This window comes from Megachile rotundata, chromosome 2, assembly GCF_050947335.1.
Source record: "Megachile rotundata isolate GNS110a chromosome 2, iyMegRotu1, whole genome shotgun sequence".
NCBI lineage: Eukaryota > Metazoa > Arthropoda > Insecta > Hymenoptera > Megachilidae > Megachile > Megachile rotundata.
In genome coordinates this window covers 10,018,594-10,045,972 of record NC_134984.1, presented here as the reverse complement: position 1 = coordinate 10,045,972, position 27,379 = coordinate 10,018,594, and the positions used below count along the sequence as shown (strand labels likewise).

Genomic DNA, 27,379 nt, shown 5'->3' with positions numbered 1-27,379 from the left:
TCCTACATATTCATGCGCGCGTGCTGTGTGTCGATCCGTCCCCGTCTGTCCGTTCATCCGTTAGCCCATCCGTACCCCAGCACGGGGCCGTGGTTTGCGCCAGCGAGCCTGTTTTATGTCCGAGTTATGCACGTGGACGTGGACGTGCGTCCTCCACCTCTTCGTCCTCATCCTCTTTCTTCTTCATCGGGCTGTGTAGACGCGTATTCCGCCCGAGAGAGGATACACGAGCACGCGTCTCGACGGTGAGCCGCACACCGCACCGGTTCGGTTCACCTACCGCGGCCCTATGCCGTGTTTTCTTCTGTACTTGGCGAGAACCAAACGATACACGGGGACTTACATACACGTCTACGGGATCTGTGTGGGCCTTATATCCGGTGAAACGCGTGGCCGCGCATCTTTATTAATCATTCCCTAACTGTTAGCCCCTCTTTGCTGCTCGTATGTCAACACTGGAAATCGATCGTCCGATCCTTTCTTGATACCTTTCTTTTCTTTGAATTTTCTTCGGTGAGTGGATCTAGGATTATATGGATTGAGTCTGTGGATATAGGATTATGGGAATTGAGTTTGTGGATGTAGGAATATGTGGACGACGTTCATGGTTGTAGGAATATGTGGACAAAGTTCATGCATGTATGAATATGTGGACAAAGTTCATAGGTGTAGACATATGTGGATGGAGTTTAAGATACAGGAATATGTGGATACAATTTATGGATGTAGGATTATATGAATTGAGTCTGTGGACGTAGGAATATGTGGACGAACTTCATGGACGTAGGAATATGTGGACAAAGTTCATGCATGTATGAATATGTGGACAAAGTTCATAGGTGTAGACATATGTGGATGGAGTTTAAGATACAGGAATATGTGGACACAATTTATGGATGTAGGATTATATGAATTGAGTCTGTGGACGTAGGAATATGTGGACGAAGTTCATGGTTGTAGGAATATGTGGACAAAGTTCATGCATGTAGGAATATGTGGACGAAGTTCATGGGTGTAGGAACATGTGGATGGAATCTATGAACACAGAAATATGTGAACAAAGTTCATGGATGTAGGATGATATGAGTTGAGTATGTAAGTATAGGAATATGTAGACGAAGTCCATGAATGTAGGAACATATGGATGGAGTCTATGAATATAAGAATATGTGGACACAGTCTATGAATGTAGATATGTGTAGACGAAGTCCTTGATCTTAGGAATATGTGGATGGATCTTTGGATCAAAGAATATATAGATGGAGTCTATGATCCCTGGAATATGTGCATGAAAACCATAATCCTAGGAACACGTGGGCGGATTCTATAAATAGAATATGTGGATGTAGTCCGTAAATATATTAATATGTGGACGGAGTGCGTATATCTGGGAATGTGTAAAGAATCTATGAATCTAGGAATATGTAGATGTCTATGGTTCTGAAAATATGTGAATGGAGTCTGTGGATCAAGGAATATGTGGGTGGAGTCCGTGATCCTAGAAATATATAAGACATTATCCTAGTGTCCATTGACATTAGTGCTTATTTAATAATTCACTGTCCATAATTCAAATTATATACCTACATAATTTTCAAATATTGTTAAAATTACACTAATGATATAAAATAGCAAATTGAAACATTACATCCTAAAAATTAATTTTCAGCCTATTTTATCGTGTGTCTTAAATATAACAATTTCTACTGTTATCATCAGCATACAAATTAATATCTATTTCTTTACGAGTAATTGCAATTATCCCTAGAATAAAGATGACCACAGTCATCTTTAACAAATGAAGGATAAAAGAGGTCAAGAATTAAAGTGATCACCTTCGCAGCCGTTCCCTTGGAAACCGATTTACCAATCAAGTATTTCCCACATCTTAAAACAATGCCCGAAGCCTTCATCCTTCAAAATATTTATTTGATCGGTCATGGCCTATCGAATATTTTCAATTGTATGAAAATGTCGACCTCTCGTGTGATTTTTAATCTCTCAGAACAAAACCAAATTCACAGGGACCCAGATCCAAAGAATGAAAAGTAGGTAGCCACCTTTGAAAAGTAGGGTACCATCACAATTTTTGCAATTGAAATTTGTTAACTCTGTCAAGGGTAAATTGATGCGTTACGTTTGTGTAATTAGTTGGGAATCGTTGTATGAATAAAGGAAAAATATCTTTTTGAGGAAATTGGAGCGGAAAAGCTGAACTGAAGACATGGTTTAAAATTTAAATGAAACTTGCAGAGTTATTAATAAAATGTTTCATCGAGTATGGCTGGTGTTATTGTGGTAGATGCGGTACATAAAACTATTTGGGAAACGGTATATAAAATAGGTAATTGTTCATTTAGTAGTGTTATATATTTCGCGGAAAAAGTTCTTGAGAAATTTGTGATGTAGACGTTCTATCACTGACGAAGAGAAAAGCGCGCCAAATATGAACGCTTTTAAAAATGACTAAGGAAATTTTTTACGTATCGAATAATAAGCAAGACACTTTGCATCTTGTATAAATAAGTACATAGTGTTAAGATTTTTAGTGCAATTATTCTTTAAAAATCTCTAAAACTCTTTCAAGCTCTTGAATTTTGTGAAGCTCGAAATTTTGTAAAGCTCCTTGAAATTCTTTAAAACTCTTGAAAACTCTGTAACATTCTTTAAAACTATTTAAAACTCTTTAAAACTCTTTAAAACTCTTTAAAATTCTTTAAGACTCTTTAAAACTCTTTAAAACTCTTTAAAACTGTTTGTCATAAGGATATATGGACAACCGATTATTCAGTGAAGACATACAAAAATTATTATTAAATATGTGTTCCGATGAATCATTTCTTCGAATATATGAACAATGTTTGGTGGGGAAAAACCCAAATTCTTGACATTAACACATCATATGCCACACCTTGAACCAAATGATGTTTGTGCGAAAATATTTTTGGACAGTTAAATTTATTCGCAAAGAAATATCACTAACAGGATAACATTTATGTATCCTGCTATGAGTTATGTAGAGTTCGTAGTCTAACGATACAATTAAAGTTTTTGGAGATTTTAGAATTTAGAAAATTTGAAAATTCAGAAATCGATAATTTAGAAATTTGAAAATCAGAAATCTGTAAAACCATTTAGAGATTTGAAAACTTAGATAGAAAATTTGAGGATTCAGAAATTTGAAAATCAAAGAACTTGCAGAGTAATTTGAAGATTTAAAAATTTAAGGAATTCTAGATTTCAATATCTTGAAATTTTTCATGCCTTACAAATTGTGCAATGTTCAAATTTAAAAATTTGAAGATTTAAGACACGCTATACATCAATAATTTCACGCAAAATTGTCCTACGCCCAATTCCAATAGAAAAATATAAAAGAATTCTTAAATTTATTAAAAAAATAAACGGGATATTGAACCAGTCGAATTTTTATGAAGACACATTTTACTCCATTTTACGCTTCTGCACGCACTCTATTTACAGGAAGTGAACGAAAAAGAAATGCAACGCAATGCGTACCATTTCCCAACAGATGGCGCGTACAAAATCAACACTAAATTTACAGTACTCATAAAAATGAAGGACCTGGAATTTTTTATTTTAAATCACAGAAATGTAGCTCTTGTCAAAATGTACAACCTTCATCAAGATGACGTCATCTATTATTTATTATTAATTTTTTACAGTATAGTTTAAATTTGAATATGAACCACTAATCATCCATACATCAATACATCGTTAAATTAACCCTCTTGCACTCCTTAATTTTTACCTACCACCTCTTTACAAAATTACCAAATAAATCAAGAAAGGGGTTCTCAATCAAATGCATTGTAAGTGTGGAGTATTTGACAAATATATTTTTCATTTATTATAAGTAGTAAATAGATGAAAATATATTTCAATCAATCTGTCCGAATTATTTATAAAATTCAAGAGCAGTGTGATGTCGAGCCACAGTCGACACAGGGGTGCAAAGGTTAATTCATGGCTCCCAGAAGTTAATATGAATACCTCCAATTAAATAACTATACAACTACGTAAGGTGAAGTGGGGCAAGTTCGTAAACGGGGCAAGTGCGTATACAGGCTATTTTTATTACAATATGAGCGAAATTTCTCCATTTAGTATGTTTGTTTCCTTGTTTTGTTTCACTATATCCCCTTTTATATTTCAGCTAAGAGTACTTGTTTGTAGTATAGAGTACTTGCATAATGCAGTAAAAAGCATTTTATAGCAGATTTGTTAATAATTCTGCTCTTACCCCACTGCACATGAAATAAAGTTTCAAAGTATTTAACTTCATGTTACGCTCTTACCCCATTTTCGGGGAAAGTGCAGAGTAGTTGACATTTTAAACAATTTCCTATCAAAATCAAAATGTACAAGGAAAATTAAGGTCCTAGTTAATATTAATTAAATAGTAGTAATTGTGCAAAGCGTTCGATATCGACAGCGTTAAGTATTTACATAGCAGACTGAAAATACTTACGTTTAAATACCAACTTTACAAAAACCAGTCTGCACTTAACTCACTTCACCTTATATAAGGTACATAATAACGTATGTCCATAAGGTTAAAGAATAAGGCAAAGAAAGAATGGGGAAAAAGGAAAAAGGGGAATTCGAAGTGCTAACAAAGATTATCAGTATCAGAGAGAACGTTTGAGAGATGAATATCTTAAGGCTCCATATTCTCAGTATTCGGACGAACGATAAAGCTTGTGCCTTTACACGTATCGACGGTAACGCTCGAATACTTTGTACCTGAGTCAACGAAGATCTACTTTCATCGCTGCTTGCGAAATTGTTCGGCCACGTAGGAGTTTCGCGGGAGGAAGCGTGTTCGATTGTACGTAACGACTCCACTCCCATCGATGCTCTTTACGCCGTCATCAATCTCGCTCGTGTCCCGATTATGACGAACGTAACCAGACTTACTATACGTCTCCTCCATTATCAACATTACATACACGTACAATTTTCAAAACTATTATGTTCGAAGAAAACGCGTCACGACGTCAGTGGTGGAATACGATAAATGTGGATCCACGTACACTCGGATGCAAAGATGACTTCTTTATGATATGATCAAATACGTTATATACGGATACGGATCAAATTTGAAAATTAGAGAATTTATACACTTTTAAATTTTTTAATTAATTAGTTCTCAAGTTTTTAATTTGTGAATTTGTGAATTTTTAATTTTTAAATTTGTTAATTTGTGAATTTTTTAATTACGAATTTCTATATTTTTAATTTCACAATTTTACAATTCCAAATTTTCAAATATTCTGATTCCTAAATTTCGAAACCCTCAAATTATCAAATATTCCAAATTCCCAAAGTCCCAAATTGATCGAAATCGAAACCCTAAATCTGCAGATTTCTGGCCCCCTGATGCTTAGATTATCCCTTAAACATCGCTAGATCCCTAGATCTCCAAATATTTACATCCCCAAATCACAAGACCTCCAAGTATCCATATCCACAGATCCCTTAAAAATTCCAAAAGCCTAAAACCTAGACTACCAAATCTCTACATACCCACATACCTACATCTCCAAATCCCAAGACCAAGTACCTAATCCACAAATCCCCAGAAACCCCAATCTCCAAAATCTTCAATCCCCCAAAAATTCCCAAGCTCTCAACTCTCCAAATCTTTAAAATCCAAAATTTGCAACCATACGAAATCTCTAAATCTACCAAATTACCTGCGTACCGCATTTTCCCTAGGGTTAGGCAGATTCGCCCCGTGCATCGAAGTCGTACGAGCGTCGGTGAATCGGTAGATCCCTCAGCGAGATATCGGCTGCCGATAAACTCCATAATTCAGGAATCGGTTAACACGGCCCATAAATTTCGCCGGTGCCACGGGGCGTTAATCTTCGTTAATTCACTCGTTAATCAGTCACGGTGGTAGGGCAGACTCGGAGATGGTAGATGTCGTGCGGATCGGGGCCCTCTCGGAGGCGTTCGTTATCCGCGAGATCGCGCGCTCAGGAGAAGGCGAAGGAGAACCACGGTATGCCATATAGACAGCGTCGTTTATACGGGCCGCGCAACGCCACTGTCGCAAGACCACCTACGACAAATGTGGCAGCCTGCAAATAATACCGGGCGTGTTGTACCACCAACGACAGGAGAGATAGAGGCCTCTAACTGCCAGCACGGTATCGTGGTTTAGTGCCTCTGATTACTTGTGTACCCCTCCTCTCCTTACACCCCCGAACCCCCCTCTTTTCGTTCGACTCCCCCGCGATCTAAGTGGTCGAGTACCGATCGAAACTGTTTACTTTTCTTACCAAAACGCGGTTTCATGTTTTTGGTGGTCGAATGACTGCTAAGTTTCTTGAACGCGTTAATCTATGGGGCACGTTAATAGGGGAATATGGGGCATTAATTGGAATATTGAAGGAATCCAATTAATTATAAATAGGAGGTGATTAGATTATCAACGTTTGGTAATCGAAAAGTATTACGGTATCTGTAATTTTATGAATGAAATTCAAGATTATGTCTTGACTTTTGGAGAAGTAAGTTTAGCTACTGTTAGCTACTGTTAGCTACTATTATATTGAAATTAGGTTCATATAGTTTGCGCAATATGTCAGTTACAGATAACTGAGAGTATACTGTTCAGACGGTGTCTATCACTTGTTCAGACAGTATCATTAGTTGAAGATGTACGACTTCAAAAGTTGTGCTTTTCTTTTCTAATAAATCTATGTCATGTATAAATTGCAAAGTTTCTGTGTGTTGGCGGTTTTTGTGTTATTTACGAATATTCTTATAGTCTCAAGTTAGTGTCAATAGGGTTAACACCCTATATAATCAAATCCCCAAATGAATTTAATAATTCATCTTCTACAAAGTACTCAAATCTCAAAACCTTCAAAACTCATTTCAGAATTCATTTTATTTCGTTTTGTAACCTTTTTGCAAGTAAAAAGATGAAAGTCGCCAATACGACTATTTCACAAGTAGTTGAGAATTTGAGCAATTTTATTCGATTCGTGGAGAGAGCACATCTCCGAAGAGCGGTGTTGTGGTTTCCTCGTCGTTTCCACGCGGTGAGCGAAGGAGAACGAGAATCGACTGCCGAACGCGTGAGATTCGCGGTCTGGATAGGCTCTAAACGACGGATCAGGACGTACAGTATCTCACAATAATGGCGCACGGTGGAAGGGCTCCGATAAGGTCGGCCTCGTTGCTGGATTTAAGGGACGCCGCGAAACGGCCCGTAGCGAACGCTCTGAAACGGCAATTGAGAATTATTGGCCCGTGTACGGATGTACAGTCAAGTGCAAATCTGGCTTTCCTAGGGAAAATGTGACAACCGACGGTGAACGGACCTCCCACGTTTACTGCTATTTTTTATGCTTTTTGAGAATTTGAGAATTGCGAGATAAGATGTGAATTGAGACTTTTGGATATTAGTATGTGGAGATCTACGATATGGGATAGAAATATAAAATTTTAGGAAATTTTATGGAAGAAAATATTGGAGATATGGAGGAAAGATGTGGAGGATTAAATAATTTGGTGGGGGAGTTAATTGGTGATTTAGGAATTTGAATATTTTGGGGTTCGAAATTTTGGATTGGAAATTTAGGTACTTTGCTAAAGTTAGTTTAAGGACATAAGGATTTAGGTATTTGAGAATTTGAGGCATTTTGATACTTGGAGATTTAGGTATTTTAGAATGTAAGGAGTTGGGGATTTAAGTGTTTGGACATTTAATGACTTAGGGGTTTAAGTATTTAATCTTTGCAAATTTTACATTAGGAATTTAGGTATTTTTCAGTCTACAGACGTGGGGATTTATATATTTAAGAATCGAAATACGTAAGGAGTTAAGTATTTAGAAATCTAAGAACTTAGGGAGTTAGGTACTTGAGGATCTAAAGACTTCGAGATGTAGGTGTTTGAGAATCAAAGGTCTTCACGATTTACATATTTGGGGATCTACGAACTTGAAAATTTAGATATTTAGGGGTCTAACTATTTTGGGATCCTGGGATATGAAGGTTTAAGGATTTAAATAGGGGTCTGGAAATTTAGAAATTTGAAGAGCTAGGAATTTGAAATCACAGGTATTTGGAGGTCTAGGCATTTGGTGATATAGGGATTTGGAAAAATAGAAATTTGAAAATTTAAGAATTCATAAGTTTGAAAATTTGGTCTAGAAAAAGTCTAGAAACTCGAGGACATTGAGAATATAAAGATCCAAGTATTTGATCTACGTATTTGTCAAACTAGAAATTTGAAAGCCTAGAGATTTGAAGCTATAGAAATTTAGGAATTTGAAGATTTTGGAACTTGAAAGCTTAGAAAGAGGAAATAAGTATTTATGGACTTTGAGGTTTGGAGTTGGGTTTCAAGAATCTATCTAGGAAACAAATAATAGAAAGAAATTTCGTACTACTTAAGAATAATATATATATTGATTCAATGGCACACACTAACAAGTTAAAAAATGATCTATCTATACTTTAAACAATTTGTGTTATAGTGTGTCTGACCACATACGTCAATTTTCACTGTGACGGTCAACCTATCGAAGATTCACATACATATAATTCACATCAGTCAGATTCTGGTTTGATTTTTTTTATTTTCCAAAGTTGTACCATTAATATTTTCGGTATATGCTTTCAATATAAATCGAATTATGAATTCATTTTAGAGAATTCATTCAAATTTTAATATCATATGTTACAATATCGTGTTCCACATGTGATGCCCTCAGGCTTCAAATGTGACAAAATTTTACTCGAATTATTAATACGCTTCAATTTGGAATATAGGTTCAACCATAAATTACATAATATTTCAAACTTCTTTTCTCTGTTTTAATATTGTAGCTGTGATTAGTTAGTTCCGACGCACCTGACAAATCATAAAGCAAGAAATTAATTATGGAAAACTGTCTTATATTTTTATAAGATTAAAGTATCAAATCAGTACATAATATTCATTCTTACAAGCCGAGAAAGATAAAAGTAGAAACAATTACTCGCAGAGCTGATGAGAGTAACAATAAAATGTCAGTTGAATGTCAGATACCAAATATTAAGAAATGATTGCGGTTAAAACAGCAGTAAAAGTTTTAAAAGATTCAAGCATTCTTATGATATCAATATCATCAGATATCTACATATTTAATTCTACCTTTAATTAAGAATAAAAAATGATCTACATTTGGCTTTTGATATTCTGAATTAGCTACATTTTATTTGGTGCATTCGTGACTGAGCAAGTATTCAAAGAAGTTGCTGATGCATTATGACTGACTGAATGTAAATCTTCGGTAACATTTTGGCGTTCGTTGTTTACAGTCGTGTTTGAAGAAGACATGCAACATAAGATGCAAAAGAGCTCGGGTGTTGTTTATGGAACGAATTTCTTTGTGAATATAAATTCACATATTTTGTGACTAGTTTATTATCATTCGCATTAAACTCTTATATATATAAATTAATTTGTAATATTTCACATTTCGTGTAATAGTCTACCTTGAAAATCTTTCATCATAAAAATTACATTAAAAAATAAATAAACAAACAAAACATAAATTAATATATATAATTTTACTTCCATGAAAATCAATGCGGATTTCAAGAAAATTAACAAATTGCATGATTTGTAATAAGAGGCTTGTAAAGAAGTTATTTGACTGCTCTAATATTTTTAGTGTTAAACAAAATATATTAAAATACAGTACAATATTACGTATTGTTGTACAATCGACAAACATAACCTCATTTCATATTACACTACAATTTTCTTCATTTCGATCTACAAAATTGTAAGAATTTTTGTCTGTGAGATCATGTTAATGAAACAGTCTCACAAGATAACATTGTGAATCTTCTGTTACTCAAAGATAATCATACGGTCTTTCAAACAATTAAATCCTCAAAGCACCGTGGCATCAATTCATGACTGATTCATAAACGAAGGATTTCTATGCGTCAACAAGGACATTGCTTTCACTGATTTATTCGGTTAAGTAAATATAAATTAACAAAATTGTTAATAAATATATCAACAATAATTACTGTAACGCTGACCTTATTCATTGATTCTTTTATTTGAATTTTAAGAGTAATTGCAATTGTTTGAAACATGATAAGTATACTTTGATGTGTGTAGAGAGAGATTGTTTAAACATTCAAAATGTATTATTTTTTGTTATTTCATTAAGTTTTTAGGCGTTTAAAAACATAGTAGTTTGCACTTGTGATGATGAGAAAGGAAATTTTTCTTGGGTAACCGGTTCAGGAATTTTGCAATTTGGGGATTTAGGAAATTTGGAAATTTGGAGATTTGGAAATTTGGAAATTTGGAGATTTGGAGATTTGGAAATTTAGAGATTTGAGAATTTAGGGATTTGGAGATTTGGAGATTTGGAGATTTGGAGAATTGGAAATTTAGGGATTTGGAGATTTGGAGAATTGGAAATTTAGGGATTTGATTTGGAGAATTGGAAATTTAGGGATTTGGAGATTTGGGAATTTGGAAATTTGAAAAACTGGAAAATTGGAGATTTAGAGACTTGAGAATTTAGGGATTTGGAGATTTGGAAATTTGGAGATTTGGAGATTTGGGGATTTGGAGATTTGGAGATTTGGAGATTTGAAGATTTGGGGATTTAGGAAATTTGGGAATTTGGAGATTTGGGAATTTGGAGATTTGGGAATTTGGAGATTCGAGAATTTAGGGATTTGGAGATTTGGAGATTTGGAGAATTGGAAATTTAGGGATTTGGAGATTTGGAGAATTGGAAATTTAGGGATTTGATTTGGAGAATTGGAAATTTAGGGATTTGGAGATTTGGGAATTTGGAAATTTGAAAAACTGGAAAATTGGAGATTTAGAGACTTGAGAATTTAGGGATTTGGAGATTTGGAAATTTGGAGATTTGGAGATTTGGGGATTTGGAGATTTGGAGATTTGGAGATTTGAAGATTTGGGGATTTAGGAAATTTGGGAATTTGGAGATTTGGGAATTTGGAGATTTGGGAATTTGGAGATTCGAGAATTTAGGGATTTGGAGATTTGGAGATTTGGAGAATTGGAAATTTAGGGATTTGGAGATTTGGAGAATTGGAAATTTAGGGATTTGGAGATTTGGGAATTTGGAAATTTGAAAAACTGGAAAATTGGAGATTTAGAGACTTGAGAATTTAGGGATTTGGAGATTTGGAAATTTGGAGATTTGGAGATTTGGGGATTTGGAGATTTGGAGATTTGGAGATTTGGAGATTTGAAGATTTGGGGTTTTAGGAAATTTGGGAATTTGGAGATTTGGGAATTTGGAGATTTGGGAATTTGGAGATTTGGGAATTTGGAGATTTGGGAATTTGGAGATTTGGGAATTTGGAGATTTGGAAATTTAGAGATTTGAGAATTTAGGGATTTGGAGATTTGGAGATTTGGAGATTTGAGAATTTAGGGATTTGGAGATTTGGGAATTTGGAAATTTGGGAATTCGGGAATTTGGGAATTTAGAGATTTAACGTTATGGGAATTTAGTGATTCGGAGATTTGGAAATTTGGCGATTAGGAATTCGAAACTTTCAGGATTTAGGAATTTGAAAATAAGGATATTTGGTAATTCGATAATTTGATACCTTAATAACTTCATAATTTGATAATCTGATAAATCGTCAATTTGATAATTTAATATTTTGCTAATTTGTTAAACTACCAATTTTAGACCCTATACAAATTCAGAAATTGAAAATTCAATAATTTAACAATCTAATACCATTCTTTCCAAAATAATTTCTTCACAAGATAAAAGAGAACAACACTGTCAGCCATACTATCCCCTCGACATAGCAGAGCACTCAGCTAAAACACCCTGCACTCAAACTCTCCATCGAATCCTTCGCTATTACTCCAAAACCGTACTTCCCAAGAAAATGGTACTTTTGATGAATTGTGTGAGTCACTGTACAGTCGTGTACACACAACCAATATACTAACGCAACCTTTCCACAGTGTTCATTATTGTACGTTCACCAGGCCGATTCGTTCTGTGAATCACGTCGTTCGTCGAGCAGCGACGAAAAATCGCCGGACAAAAGGCGTTTTCTCTGTCCCGACCCGACTCGTTACACCCCGGTCGAACGATCGGTTTTGATAAGCGAACCCGGTGGGCGTGTGATGTTCCTTAATCGTCGGAAACGGGATACAGCCGGTCTGTGGATGATTGTTGCTGGAATATTTATTAAGTCAACGACGGTGAGAGGGTGGTTGATATAATTGCAGGAGAAAGCTGAGGTTGGGCCGTGATAACAGGCTTTCATGGCTGACATCGTACTTGGGCGAAATTCATTTCAACAATTCCTAAGTGAATGTTGCGAATAACTATTGTTTGATAAGTGCACTTCCACACCTATTTAGATTGATGTGTTCATTTGAAGAATTTAGGTGCGAGTTGATTTATTTTAGGGGAATTCGAGGGTGGCGATATTGAAGCAGTTTATTTGCTGTTTAAAAATTTGCTTCTGACGTTAGATTTAATTAGAAAATTGTTAACAAGGATATGTTAATAATTGTTAAGAATGTAATAATAATTACAGTGGTGCTCATGTGGAATCAAAAGTCAATTTGGCTCCCATAAGGAAAGTAATAAGGGTTGTTAATGTTTTGGGGATCTTTCAAAATTTACAAATGTCAACTGAGAATTTTGCTAGACTGAGAATTTAGAGGTGCAAAGATTCATGTTATTTTATTGGGGAAGCAAAGTGGACTCTGGGGGATGAAATTCAATAATTCTGCATATAAAATAATTATACCAGTGTCAAACTCTGTAAGAAATAATTGTGTTAGAGTCAAACTCTGTCTGAAATAGTTACACTATCATGTAACAATAATATACAACTTAAATATAAAATAAAAAAATAAAAAAGTAATATACAACTCAAATATGAAATAATTATACTAATGTCAAATAACTCTGCATAAATACTACTCTCTAAAATAATTACCACCCTGAAACAATAACTCGGTACAAAATAATTTTTCAAGTCAGTATAAATAGTTTCTACAATCATTTTTAAGGTTCATAATCTCCCTCGCGGCCATTATGCTATTTCTGCTGCTACTCTTAACTCTCTACTATCGAGGCGAACTCTGAGAGACTCCGCTGATTCTATTTTTCTTGTTTTCTTCTATTCACTATACAACTGATTGTGAGTATTCTTATCTCATCTACCTTTCAACAGAACTACGATATACTCGCTCACGCAGCTTGACCTATATAGCTTGTTTATCTTAAACAATAAAAGCTAATAAGTGTACGATGGAGTCTGACTTGGGAATAATTTCCCCGTTAAAAAATTCTAATTTTACAATTAATTTAAAGGTGATTTTAGCAAATTTTATTTGTCAATGAAATTTTGTATGGTGGCGAAGATTTAACTATACAGAGTACAATTTTTTTTTAGAGAATTACTTTTAGAGAAAAATGTGTAATGAGACTATAAGGTTAAAATTTTATTTTTATTCATACCAATGCTTGCAGATAATTTTTATATCGTTTGAATAAATGTTTAGAGACTTTTTTATACCAGGTAGTATTTGCAAAATATTTATATCGTACTTTAAGGAATATTTATAGGCAACTTTTATATTATATTTGAAGAAATGTCTGCAGACCATTTTTATACCATATACAAGCAGTTTTTATATAATTCAAAAAATTTCTTATTATTGAGGACAAAAGTATACATCGAAACTAGATACATAGTTATAAGTAAAATCAAGAGTAGTTGCAGAGTTAAACCAGATAGACATGTGTCCATCATATCATACATGTTCATTCATTCTTATCACACATGTAATGCAAGAGAGCAGTTTTTATATAATTCAAAAAATGTCTTATTATTGAGGACAAAAGTATACATCTGAACTAGGTACATAGTTATAAGTAAAATCAAGAGTAGCTGCAGTGTTAAACCAGATAGACATGTGTCCATCATACCACACATGTTCATTCATTCCTGTCACATATGTAATGCCAGAGAGCAATTTTTTGAGGCACCAAGGCAACAGTTTCCCATAGAAATAATTTTGTGTATGACTTTCAAGCTGAATAGATACATATTCCTTCATTTTTATCACATATGTATGCACATGCATTACATATGTAATGCAAGAGAGCAATTTTTTGAGTCACCAAGGCAACAGTTTCCCATAGAAATAATTTTGTGTATGACTTTCAAGCCGAATAGATACATGTTCCTTCATTTTTATCACATATGTATGCACATGCATTACATATGTAATGCAAGAGAGCAATTTTTTGAGTAACCAAGGCAACAGTTTCCCATAGAAATAATTTTGTGTATGACTTTCAAGCTGAATAGATACATGTTCCTTCATTTTTATCACATATGTATGCATATGCATTACATATGTAATGCAAGAGAGCAATTTTTTGAGTCACCAAGGCAACAGTTTCCCATAGAAATAATTTTGTGTATGACTTTCAAGCCAAATAGATACATGTTCCTTCATTTTTATCACATATGTATGCATATGCATTACATATGTAATGCACGAAAGCAATTTTTCGAGTCCCCCAGAAAGCATTTTTCTGCGGCAATAATTATGCGTATAAGATACTTATCCTCGACCCTTTAATCCTCGGATCTCACGGAAGAAGCGATTTGATAACGATCTCGAGAAAATAATTATCAGGTGAGTGCCGGGGCTCGATGACCCTTGCGAAATAGACTGTGACGAAAAGTTTGCGCCGCCGATTGAAATTAACGTGTACTCGCCGACGGTGCGTAAGAATCGTTTGAACTCCCAGGGAAAGACCTACTTTTCTTCGACGTGTACATCTATACACACACACGTGTACAGATATTCGAGCATAGCTCACGTATATATAGATAGAACTCTTTCTCGATACTATCCTCCTCCATCTCGTTCCCTGACTTCTCTTCCTCGTCTCCGTCGGTTGGCTCTCGAACAATAGCACCTCGGCTACACGGTGGATGAACTTCTGAAGCTGGAATCGGCTCTGCCCACTCTGTGAATTTCGTTTCCGTAAAAATGGCCATAGAGAAAAGAGGTCGGCCGATCTAAAAGGCAACCTACATCCTGCCGAGGTAAACGTGCTCCAAGTACAGGCCTCGATAATGTACTTTGCTCTCGCGGCTCTGTTGGGAACATCGGGTCATCCTGGAAGTGATGTCGTCACTCGAATCGAGGGAATCTGAGATAGAACTGGCGTTCTTATGGAGTTTTGAAATAAGTATCAGTGTTAGAAGGGAAGTGCAGATGATCGCTTCGAGAGGGAATTATGGAGTAATGTGGAGCTTGGATATTTGAAACTTGGAGCTTGGACTCAATACGTATTGGATATTTCAGGGTTTTCGATGTTGAACAAATTTATCGATAGTTGCAATAACAGTATTAGTCAATTACATACACTGATATGTGATATGTACATTGGTAAATATTGTATTGATTTTAGGTATACATGTATTGTGTTGGCGATAGGTATATTGGTCAATACCGTACTGCAATACAAATGTATTGATTGATATTGGTACTAAATTTATACACATTAAACGATATTGTAGTGATACTTGTGCATTCGCTGATCAATATTGCATTAATAGTAGATTTACATACAAATATTTTCTGAAGATAGATATATTAAATAATAGTGTATCAGTAATAGATAATAGAACTGACCGATATTGTACTGATACTACATGTGTATATGTATGTATATTCACTGATCAATATTGCATTGATAGTAGATTTACACGTATTGATCAATATTTTTCTGAAGATAGATATATTAATCAATACTTTATCAGTGATAGATGTGTATGCAATTGATCGATATTAGAAATTACGTTACTGAATATATTTTTGCTGAGATTTTTGTAAGGGGTTTAATTTTTATTGATAGGTTAAAAGAAGGGTGAAAATGACGTTTCAGGAATCTGAGAATTTCAAAATTGAGAAATTGAGAAATTGGGAAATTGAGAAATTGGAAAATTGGGAAATTGCAAAATTAGGAAATTGGGAATTTGGGAAATGGAGAAATGGGGAAATTGAGAAATTGGGAATTTGAGAAATGGGGAAATGGGGAAATTGGGATATTGAGAAATTGGGAAGTTGGGAATTTGGGAAAATGGAAAATACGAAATTGGGAAACTGGGAAACTGGGAAATTGAGAAATTGGGAAATGGGGAAATTGGGTAATTGGAAGATTGGAAATTGGAAATTGGAAATTGGGAAATTGGAAAATTGGGAAATTGGAAATTAGGAATTTGGTAAATGGGGAGATGGGGAAATTGGGAAATTGAGAAATTGGGAAGTTGGGAATTTGGGAAATGGAGAAATTGGGAATATGAAAATTAGGAAATTGGGAAACTGGGAAATGGTGAAATTCGGAAATTGGGAGATTGGAAATTGGAAAATTGGGAAATTGCAAAATTAGAAAATTGGGAATTTGGGAATTTGGGAAATGGAGAAATTGAGAAATTGGGAATTTGGGAAATGGGGAAATGGGGAAATGGGGAAATTGGGATATTGAGAAATTGGGAAGTTGGGAATTTGGGAAATGGAAAAATTGGGAATATGAAAATTAGGAAATTGGGAAACTGGGAAATGGTGAAATTGGGAAATAGGGAGATTGGAAATTGGGAAATTGCAAAATTAGGAAATTGGGAATTTGGGAATTTGGGAAATGGAGAAATGGGGAAATTGAGAAATTGAAAAATTGGGAAATTGGGAGATTGGAAATTGGGAAATTGGGAAATTTGAAATTTTTTAACTTGCAAATGTATGAACTAGTAAATTCGTAAATTTAAGTATTTGTAACTTCTACATTTCTAAATTTCGGTGCCATTATTTACCCGTAACTATCATAACGTTACATCTAAAATTCCTAATGAACAAATTTGTACAAATACCTCCATTCTTCATCACGATATCCAATAAATGCTATCTAACAATATTTTTCGGTTATTCTTACAGTTCCCGTTACACTTTCTAAGTTTCGAAATCGGCCATGTTGATATAAAACAATGTAATAGCTATGCAGTTTGACCAACATAGATATAATAAAACCAAATACATCGGAAATTCCGCAAGTAGCAATTCTTATCGCTATCTGTATACAGTCTACGGAAACTTATGCATACCCTTAGCAGAATATAAAATAAGGATATAACGGTTTGTAGTGAAATGTCAGATGTGAATTGTTCATGTCGTGGTCGTGGATAAAGCTTAGATAAGCCTTAATACTTCGATCGAGCTGTATGCCATTTGTAAATAGGGAAAGCCGAATTTTATTCTTAATTATTCTTTGACATGTCAAATTCTTCGGATCTTTTACTTCTATGGGGTGTTCGAGTTAATACAGACCGGTATTTCTTTTCTATACATTAACCATTTTTTAAATAGAACTTTTTTAGAGTACTTGTTTACGTAGAATCGCAAGAATTCGACTGTGCAAAAAAATTATGCATTTCTATTACAAAAAACGAAACATTTGTTGAATACACATGTACTACACTTAAAATAAAAACTAGGTTCTATGAATATATTGCTAGCCGGCCGGTCTACTTCTCAGGGTTAAAAATATCGCTTGCAAGATTCAATAAGAAAATAAGATATTCATGAAATTCACGAAGAGATGCTATCAATGATCAGTTTTACTTTTTACACTGATTGGAGTATTAAAAAAACTTGTATGAATTATAATATTAGGAACAGTGAAATTTCACAGGCAATTAATTCTTGAGATCTGACTCGTTCAGTAACTATCGCAGAACTCTTGAACTATATTCTTTATGTGTTTGTCATAACAGAGAATGTGCAAACTATGACGTCATCGTAACGTAATACGATGACATTTTTTGGCGCCAAAAAAAATGGATTGGCCACTTGGAATTGAGGTTATGGTGACTTTTGTAGAACTTCAATTTTAATCCCCTATTCTAATAAAATCCTGAAAATTTTATCTAAAATAGGTCTACAGTATTGGATCTACCTCTTCAAAAAAATTTTATGAAAAAATATTTAATAGTGTTTGCCTCATACAAATTGAACTTATTGTCAGATTTATGTAAATAGATTTAAGTACTAAGTATTCGTAGAATATAATATTTATCATTCATCTTTCTGCTTTAAAATTTGTCTATAAGGTGAAGTGGGGTAAGTGCAGACTGGTTTTTGTAAAGTTGGTATCTAAACGTAAGTATTTTCAGTCTGCTATATAAATACTTAACGCTGTCGATATCGAACGCTTTGCACAATTACTACTATTTAATTAATATTAACTAGGACCTTAATTTTCCTTGTACATTTTGATTTTGATAGGAAATTGTTTAAAATGTCAACTACTCTGCACTTTCCCCGAAAATGGGGTAAGAGCGTATTTTGAAGTTAAATACTTTGAAACTTTATTTCATGTGCAATGGGCCAAGAGCAGAATTATTAACAAATCTGCTATAAAATGCTTTTTACTGCATTATGCAAGTACTCTATACTGCAAACAAGTACTCTTAGCTGAAATATAAAAGGGGATATAGTGAAACAAAACAAGGAAACAAACATACTAAATGGAGAAATTTTGCTCATATTGTAATAAAAATAGCCTGCATACTTGCCCCCTTTACGAACTTCACTTCACGTTATTGAGATTGATTATAACAATCCAATTGCATGAATCACCCTGTACATTTTCTAACATCACACGAAAAACTGTGTTAAAATGTTCATACACGTGCATGACTGACCCCCAAGGCAATATAACAAAAATGAAAGAAACAAATTATTTCGTAATATCGCATTTATTAACCCGTCACTACGAGTAGACTACATATCGTGTTCGATGTGACTTTCATTAACAAGAATGCACCGCTGAGCTCTGTTTATTACGCTCCTAGTACTTTATGCTAATATTGCGCTGAATATGATTATACGTGCTTCTTTTATTACAATTTTTAAACGATTTAAATCGTGATATTTTAATATAAGTCTAGATCGGTGACGAAAGGGATCTTGCAAGCTATTTGATAGGTCATGTTCCGATTTATTATTGAATATATTATTTGAAGAACTTGTTACCAGTTTGCTGTTGTAAAAGGGTGTTGGTAATATGGCTTGAGAAACGTTTCTAGTAATTTTGAAATTCGTTATTTAAAAGTCGTGTTGATTCTTAGAGGTTGAGTATGAAAGTGTGGTCTAAGTGACATGTTGTCAGTAATTCAACATTAAACATTTATTTTAAATTCTACTTGAAAGGTTTCTAAATTGATATAAATTGAGATATGTAGTTCTATCAGTTTGTAATAACATCAATAATTCTACATCAAACATTTGTTTCAAATTATATCTAAAAAATTCTTAAATTGATTTAACTTGTGATGTGTAGCCCTATTAATAATATCAATAATAATAATAATGATATTAATAACGAAAGTTACACTCAGGAAACCTAAAAATATATGGATGACGTATTATAGAAAACATGTCTCCATTTTTGGCAAGATTTCAAAATAGATGTTCTGTATCGAGTACAGTTATCCCACATATTTTTCGCGCGTTTCTCGAGTTTTTCATTTACATTCTAAAGAAGGTGTTAAAATTGACAGGCCTTCTCTCGTAAATATAAATTTATGTCCCGTTTTAACGACCGTTGCCACTGCGTTTGAGACATTTCACAGCTCATGTCTGCACTTTCATTGCATGTTATATTTCTATGTAAATATTGTACCTCATTGTAGACCAACGGTAAATTTACAAACTACCTCCTTGATAATAAAATGTTTGGAACTGTGAATTAGTTGTTAAATTAAAAAAACTTGATAATTTTTCAATTTGCGGACTTAGGAATCTGAAGACATAAAAATTTACTAATTTACCTCCATAATTTGAAAATTGTGACATTTGAGAAATAGTAAATTAAAGAATTTAAAATGAAAATTGTTAAAATGTCTTCGTTTCCAATATTATGCCACAGACAGCAAATTGTCATCTGCAGAATACTAACATTTCACAAATCCATGCTCAATCCTAACTGTTGGGGTTGATTACTCATTAGGTAATCGTGACTTTCTGGTCAATGTTATGAATTGCCCTAATTGAACAGCAAATGTTTTTCTACATGCTTTGAGAGGTCACGTGTCACCAAACGAATTGTGAGTTTTTGTTTTTTTTTTTTTGTTACGCAGTAACAGTGAAATTTTGTCTCTGTTACGTCTCTAATACGATGAATACGACGATACGGTGAATTATCACTTCATAATGAAGTATTCTAAAGAAGAAAAGATAGACATGTTATCAGTTTCTTTTGAAGCTGGGAAAAGTGCTACACATGCAGAAAAATTATACACTACGGAATGTTAGTAAGTCTTTAATTTCTCGATTCAGAAAGTGTTCTGATGCAAATGGTCGCCACATTGAACCTTTTCTGTAAATAGACATTAAAATTAAAATATCTCCTAAACTAATGATTTTCTCCATAAATAGATTAATACTTTTTTGTAAAGAATATGAAGGAGTATCAGCTGATGCAATAAAAAATATATGATTCCATTTAAAAAAACATGAATGACCTTCATATGTCCTTTACACGTCCACCTACAAAAAGAAATATACCACCAGCATATGCCCCCCTCAAAACTATTCAACTTCATCTAAAACATTGTTTGCTATGAGTAATAATAATAATGCAAATTTAAACGGCAAAATGTGGTGAGCCACCCCGTATATAAAGCTATCACAGTAACCATTTTCCCGGAAAATACAACCGTGTTGCCACCAGATACATCTCCACTCCACAAGTCTCCATTCCAAAGACGTTTCCTCTCCAATCAGATTACTCCCGAAGAGTGACCGATCGACCGGGTCGAGCAGGCGTGAAAATTCGTGTCTGTCCCCGACGGGTTGGTCCTACTGCAGGTTTCTGTCAATAACAGTTTCCACGAACGCATAATCGCAATATTCCCCGAAAGATCCTAAGCGCAGATACGGGGAACAAGGTTCAGCAGGTAGGATATCTAAAACGGACGTAAGTAATGCACGGCGGAGGAGGGCAAAGAGAGAGAAAGAGAGAGAGTGTGTGCGGACGATACAAAGGAACAAATGAGTTTCGTGATCGTACCGGAGGAGCCCGATCTTGTCTTGGGTTAATCGAGCAACGCCGTAGAAAACGAACAGAACGAAACGTTCGCAGGGTGAATCGCAGGCCAACAAACGATCACAGGAGAGAACAGAATGACGAGGGTGAATAATGTTACGCGTACGATTCGAACAACCGGGGACAAACTTTTGCATTATGTTAAGCATACGAACAGAGGAACGGACTCTCATCCCTTGTCCTCCACGCTTTTTCGGTGTACTGACTCGCCTTTGACGATGAGATTAAGATGTTACGGACGGTATACGTCAAATAGCGAAAGCACTGAGTTGGTATCTTGCGTGGATAGCTTGTTTTCAGGATATTTTTTGATGGATATTTTGGGGTTTGGGAATTTGTGAATTAAGGGGTCTTGGAATTTAGGAAATTATGAAATTGGAAATTTTGGAATGTAAGTTTTGAATTGGGCATTTGGGAATTTAAGCATTTGGGAATTTGGAGATTTGGAATTTTGGGGAATTTAGAAATTTAGGGACTTGGGGATTTGGTGAAATAGGGATTTGGGGATTTAAGGATTTAGGGATTTAGGGATTTAGGGATTTAGGGATTTGAGAATTTAGGGATTTAGGGATTTGGGGATTTGGGGATTTGGGGATTTGGGGATTTGGGGATTTGAGGATTTGGGAATTTGGGGGTTTGGGGATTTAGGGATTTGGGGAGTTAAGGATTTGGGGATTTAGGGATTTGGAGATTTGAGGAAATAGGTGTTTGGGGTTTAGGAAATTAGAGGCTTTGTGGATTTGGAAATATGGGTATTTGGGAACTTATGGAATCCGAGATTTGGAGATTTGGGGAATTAGAGATTTGGGATTGTGGGGATTTGCGGATTTCTGAATTTGGAGATTTGGGGATTTAACAATTTGGAGACTTGAGGATTTGGGGATTTCTGAATTTGGAGATTTGGGAATTTGGGGATTTAACAATTTGGAGACTTGAGGATTTGAGGATTTCTGAATTTGGAGATTTGGGAATTTGTGGATTTCACAATTTAGAGACTTGAGGATTTAAATTTGGGGTTTTGGAGATTTGGAAATGTCAGGATTTGTGAATTTAGGCATTTGGGGATTTTGAAGAATTGAGGACTTGGGAAATAGGAATTTGAGGTTTAGGAGATTTGGGAATCTCCTAAATTCCCAAAAAGCAAAATTTCTATCTCTTTAAATACCTAATCCGTAATTTCTAACTCCCCAAATAAATCTCTAAATTCTTAAACTCCCAAATCCCAAAATTCTCTATCCCTAAATTACTATTAGATTTCGCTACGAAATTTTCTGAAAAATAGAGTAACGTTACTTCTTATCATTTCTAAAGGCAGCGTTGATTCTCCTTCGGAGAAAGGTGCAACGTTCCTCGAGTCGATTGTCTTCAAATTATCTTTCTCTCCAATATTTGTTTTTTTACTTTCCGTAAAGGTAATGTTGATTTTCTTCTGGAGAAAGGTGTAATTTTCTTCTGGATCGATTGTCTTAACACCTTATCTACCGCTCGCAGATGAAGTGGTTATGTACTATCGCTCTGTAACTGGACTAGCAACTATGTGCTGTCGATCTGGAACAATTGGAAACACGATACAACGCAACGTTCAGTTTCGACGATATGTATCGTGAATATCGTGTACATGCGTATTAGATGCGATTAGAACTCGAAAAGATATGTTTTTTAGGAGATATGTTATGTAAAATAGAGAAGTGCTGCGGAGAATTTGTGGGAGAATATTTGTTAAGCAAATAAGGACTTCTATAATAATAAATTTCGGGATGTTTTTATCGTTATATATTTATGTCAAATTGATATGTAGTTAATTTGAAATTTAATTATTATTGTTACTAGAATTTAGGAATACCTGCAATTTGAATGTGGGTGATACAAACTTTTGAATAAATCACGAAGTTATCATACAAACTTTTTAGATTTTCAAATATGAAATTTTTTACTATCAAGTTTTTTCATTCGAACATTTCTGGTTTTCAAATTTTTAGGTTTTTAAATTTATAAAATGGTATATTCTTCACGAGTATGGAAGTCTATAAATATTATGTTTCTATAAAATGCATGAGTCTATAAATTCTTACATTCCTAAATTTTCGAAATACTTCATTAATAAATTTCGAAATGTACAAGTTTTCAATTACTCAAATTGCTCAATTCTCAAATTTCAAGGAGCTTAAAAACTCAAATTGTTAAATATGCAAATTTCCAATTCTCAAATTCCAGATTTTCAAATTTACAAATCCATAAATCTTCAAATTCCCATATCTCCAAATTTCCAAATTCTCATATCTCCAAATCTCCAAATTCCCTAATTCACAGAATCCCAAACTCCAAGCCCCAAACTCTTAAATCTCCAAATTCTTAAATCCCCAAAACCGCAAGTTCCTAAAACTTCAAATCTGCAAATCCCCAAATCTGCAGATTCACAAATCCTCAAACTTCCAAATCCTCAATTTCCCAAATCCTCCAATTCCCAAATCTTCAAATCTCCAAATCTTCAATTCCCATATCTTCAAATTCACAAATCCACAAATTTCCAAATTCACATGTCCCCAAATCCCTAAATCCCCAAATCCTCAAATTTCCAACTTCTCATATTCCCAAATCCCTCAATCCACCAATCTCTAAATCTCCAAATCTTCAAATCCCCAAATCCCCAAATCCCTGAATCCCCAAATCCTCAAATTTCCAACTTCTCATATTCCCAAATCCCTCAATTCACCAATCTCTAAATCTCCAAATCTTCAAATCCCCAAATCTTCAAATTCTCAAATTCTCATATCCCTAAATCCCCAAATCTCCAAATCACCCAATCCCTAAATCCATAAATCCCTGCTTGGGAATCCCTGAATCCCCAAATCCTCAAATCCTCAAATCCTCAAATCCTCAAATCCTTAGATCCCCAAATCCCCAAATCCCCAAATCCCCAAATCCCCAAATCCCCAAATCCCCAAATCCCCAAATCCCCAAATCCCCAAATCCCCAAATCCCCAAATCCCCAAATCCCCAAATCCCCAAATCCCCAAATCCCCAAATCCCCAAATCCCCAAATCCCCAAATCCCCAAATCCCCAAATCCCCAAATCCCCAAATCCCCAAATCCCTAAATCCTTAAATCCCCGAATCCTCAAATCCCCAAAACCCCAAATTCCCAAATCTCCGAATCCCCAAATCCCCAAAACCCCCAAAAAACCCCAAATCCCCAAATTTCAATATCTCACACTCATCCCCAAAAAAAAACTCACTTCCACTCTGCAACATCCTACTCCTTACTTCTCACACCAAGCACCATTACCCTAAAAAATTTCGTATCACTCACGATTATCAAAAATCTAAAAATTCCTTTAACGACGTAAAATAATACTAATTGCAAGGTACGTTTACGAATGAGCCGCTAATCGCGAATATCCTACACGAAGCGATCTGTAAGAAGAAGGGAGAGCTTCACGATATTCCGGTGGTCGGCCTATCGAGGGTTAAATCTCCGACAGTCTCGTTTTTACGAAGCTTCCAAGGAGTCCAACGAGCAGATAATACCGACAAAGTCGTATCGGGAGCATTACGCACAACTGCAGAGAGTAGGACTCCAGGTTGGTACCTGCTAGGCGATGCTACGTAACGAACCTTCAGACAAGATCGGACCGAATAATTGCACGTGTACATACAAAATGAGAATCAAACCGGGGATCGGGTATCGTAGGCCGACGGATCGATGTATCTATGTACACTCGCCTGCAACCTACATATTTGCAAACTTCATTAACTTTCTGTTTCACAATTTTCATATTTTTGCATTTTTTAATTTTTCGGTTAATGAATTTTAGAATTTTTCAGTTTTTCAATTTTTCAATTTTCTAGTTTTTCAATCTTACAACTTTTCGATTTTTCGATTTTTCAATTTTAGAATTTTTCAATTTTTCATTTTTCCAGGCTTCCCTTTTTGCAATTTTTTAATCCTGAAATTTTCCAATTTTTCAATTTTAGAATTATTGAGTTATTGAACAATAGAATTACAAATTTTCAGATTTTCGAGTTTTAGAATATGTACATTTTTGGATTTTTGAATATCTAAATTTCTCGATTTTCTGAATACCTAAACTTTTTAATTTTTGAATATTTTTTTTTTAATTGAATGTTTAAGGTCACATGCACCTTCTTAGGTTATTAGTGACCACATTTGATTTGGGACTATGTGAAACGTATTAATATTACATTTCATAATAAAGACCGATGTATTGTATAATTTTCCAACAATACATAAAAATTCCAATAACATAAATTAATTACTAAATTAATAATTGCAGTTACAACACATATGCATTAAAATATCTTTAGATCACTAAAATACCTTGATTAGTATAAAAAATTAATACTTGTTAATGTTGGAATCTCTCTAGACTACAGTAAGTTGGTAGGAATGGTTACATTCTAACCACGACTCTACTTATAATGCCACCGGCGATATATGATAACATGTGCACGCGTCTTGTGCCATTATCTCAAAAACCATTATACTTCGCATAAAAGTATATGTAGCTAAATATGTTCCAAATGACCTCTTTTAACATCCCTTGCAAATTTTCTATCGTCCTACCTAACACCCTGTATAAATATTTCCTACCTTATAAAAATACTTGACAAATGTACAACACAGAGTTGATAAACCCAGAGTTAAAATAAAAATTTGTGACGGATAAAATTTATTTAAAAAGGCACGAGAGTCTCGTAATCGTTCCCCAAATAAGCGAGATTCGCTATCGAGCGTACACGCAGGAGAATGAGCTTTGTTGGTACACAGTCGAAGGAACCGAGGGACCAACGGGTTGGCTAAGCTAAGGCAATAATAAGCCATAAGCGCAGTCTCTGCATAGAATGCCGGGTAATGAGGTGGAGTCTCGAGAGCGTAGTCTGGCCGCACCCTTACCTTCGGACGATTCTGTGCACCGACCCACCTATATCGCCGACAACGTACTCGGAGGACCGCGAGGACGGCCACGGGATGATTACAACATCCTCCGTGTGGATTTACCTCCGGAGAGAAATAAATTATTATATTTATGAAAATACACACGGGTGACTCGCGGCGAGATCGCACGTTGTGCATGGAAGAGGAAGAAGGTGGGACCACATCAGCGCCGACGACTTTTGTCCCTCTTGATCGCCGGTCTGCATCGTGCACCACGCCTGTACAGCTACGATCAGAAGTGACGTGTGCGATCGAGCAGCTCGAACGAAAGTTTCCGGCTCGGATAGGCCCGTTTCGTTTCGTTTGATTTTAGTCGTCCAACGAAACATGCTTGGCTCGTGTTCAGGTCCCTGTAACGCGCACACGATGGTACGAGAGCTTTTCATGCACGCGAAATGTCTGCCGGAATTTCTGACAACTCGAGTGGACGACCTTTGCCTCGCCGATTTAACGCGTTCACCGCATACTGACGCTGTTCAACATCTTATTACCGTGTTCTTATTACGTTCCTTTTATAATATTTTCTTATATTTTATTTTTTTAATTTAGTTGCATGATAAAGAAAATATTAATACAATTTGATGACGAAAGTAACATATGTCTGCAATATTTGAAGTGTACACTCTTCATGATCATTATCATTTTAAATTTGGAAATTAAAATTTCATTTGGCAAGATGCGCATGCGCACACTGACGCACACACACGCGCATGCGCACACAGACGCACACTCGCGCATAGAAGTACAATTTAATAAAATTTGATGAGATTTATTAATCATAAAACTGCTTAGCAAAATTTTCAATTTAGTATGGCAGACATATTAACAACCTGTGGCGTTAAAAACTGCTACATATCTAAAACTCAAAGCAGTGATTAATGAACATTCTTTTATAATTTCCCAAATGTGATATTAACAAATTTTGTCAAAAACTAAGTATGTATGTATGTATGTATATTCTCTGAGTCCCCATCACACTCTCCCAGCTACCAAATTCGGTGTAACGTTCACAACTGCTATACCAACCCTCTTGGGTATTTTTTGGGTATTTTTTGACTGAGGAATGATATTAGGTTAGTTGGGGTGTCAGGTATGATTAGATTGAATATATGGTCGTTATGGAGGATGATCGGCATTGTAAATTCAATACATTTTTAATTTGGGAATTGGGGAATTAGAGAATTGGGGAATTGTGGAATTGGAGAATTGGGAAACTGGGGAATT

The 27,379-nt window shown here is 35.0% G+C and overlaps 2 protein-coding genes across 5 annotated transcripts in view; one reads left to right on the top strand and one right to left on the bottom strand.

Moving 5' to 3' along the window:
* Nucleotides 1-27,379, bottom strand: part of oaf (BRICHOS-like domain-containing protein out at first) — a 174,399-nt gene that overhangs the window by 102,917 nt on the left and 44,103 nt on the right. Inside the window, exons 5-6 of one of the 3 annotated variants that reach the window (XM_012291094.2) lie at nucleotides 15,130-15,247; nucleotides 14,508-15,061 (exon numbers count right to left, since the gene is read on the bottom strand). The exons of 1 other annotated variant lie outside the window; for it this stretch is intronic. In XM_012291094.2, the coding sequence (XP_012146484.1) occupies nucleotides 15,016-15,061; nucleotides 15,130-15,247 (164 nt within the window). In that variant the 3' untranslated portion in view covers nucleotides 14,508-15,015. Of the gene's footprint in view, nucleotides 1-14,507; nucleotides 15,062-15,129; nucleotides 15,248-22,691; nucleotides 22,748-27,379 lie in introns of those variants that run through there. One more of the 3 variants, XM_012291096.2, reaches the window with a different exon arrangement.
* Nucleotides 1-27,379, top strand: part of LOC100876699 (Sox box protein 15) — a 129,386-nt gene that overhangs the window by 68,519 nt on the left and 33,488 nt on the right. The gene's annotated exons all lie outside the window — the stretch shown is intronic.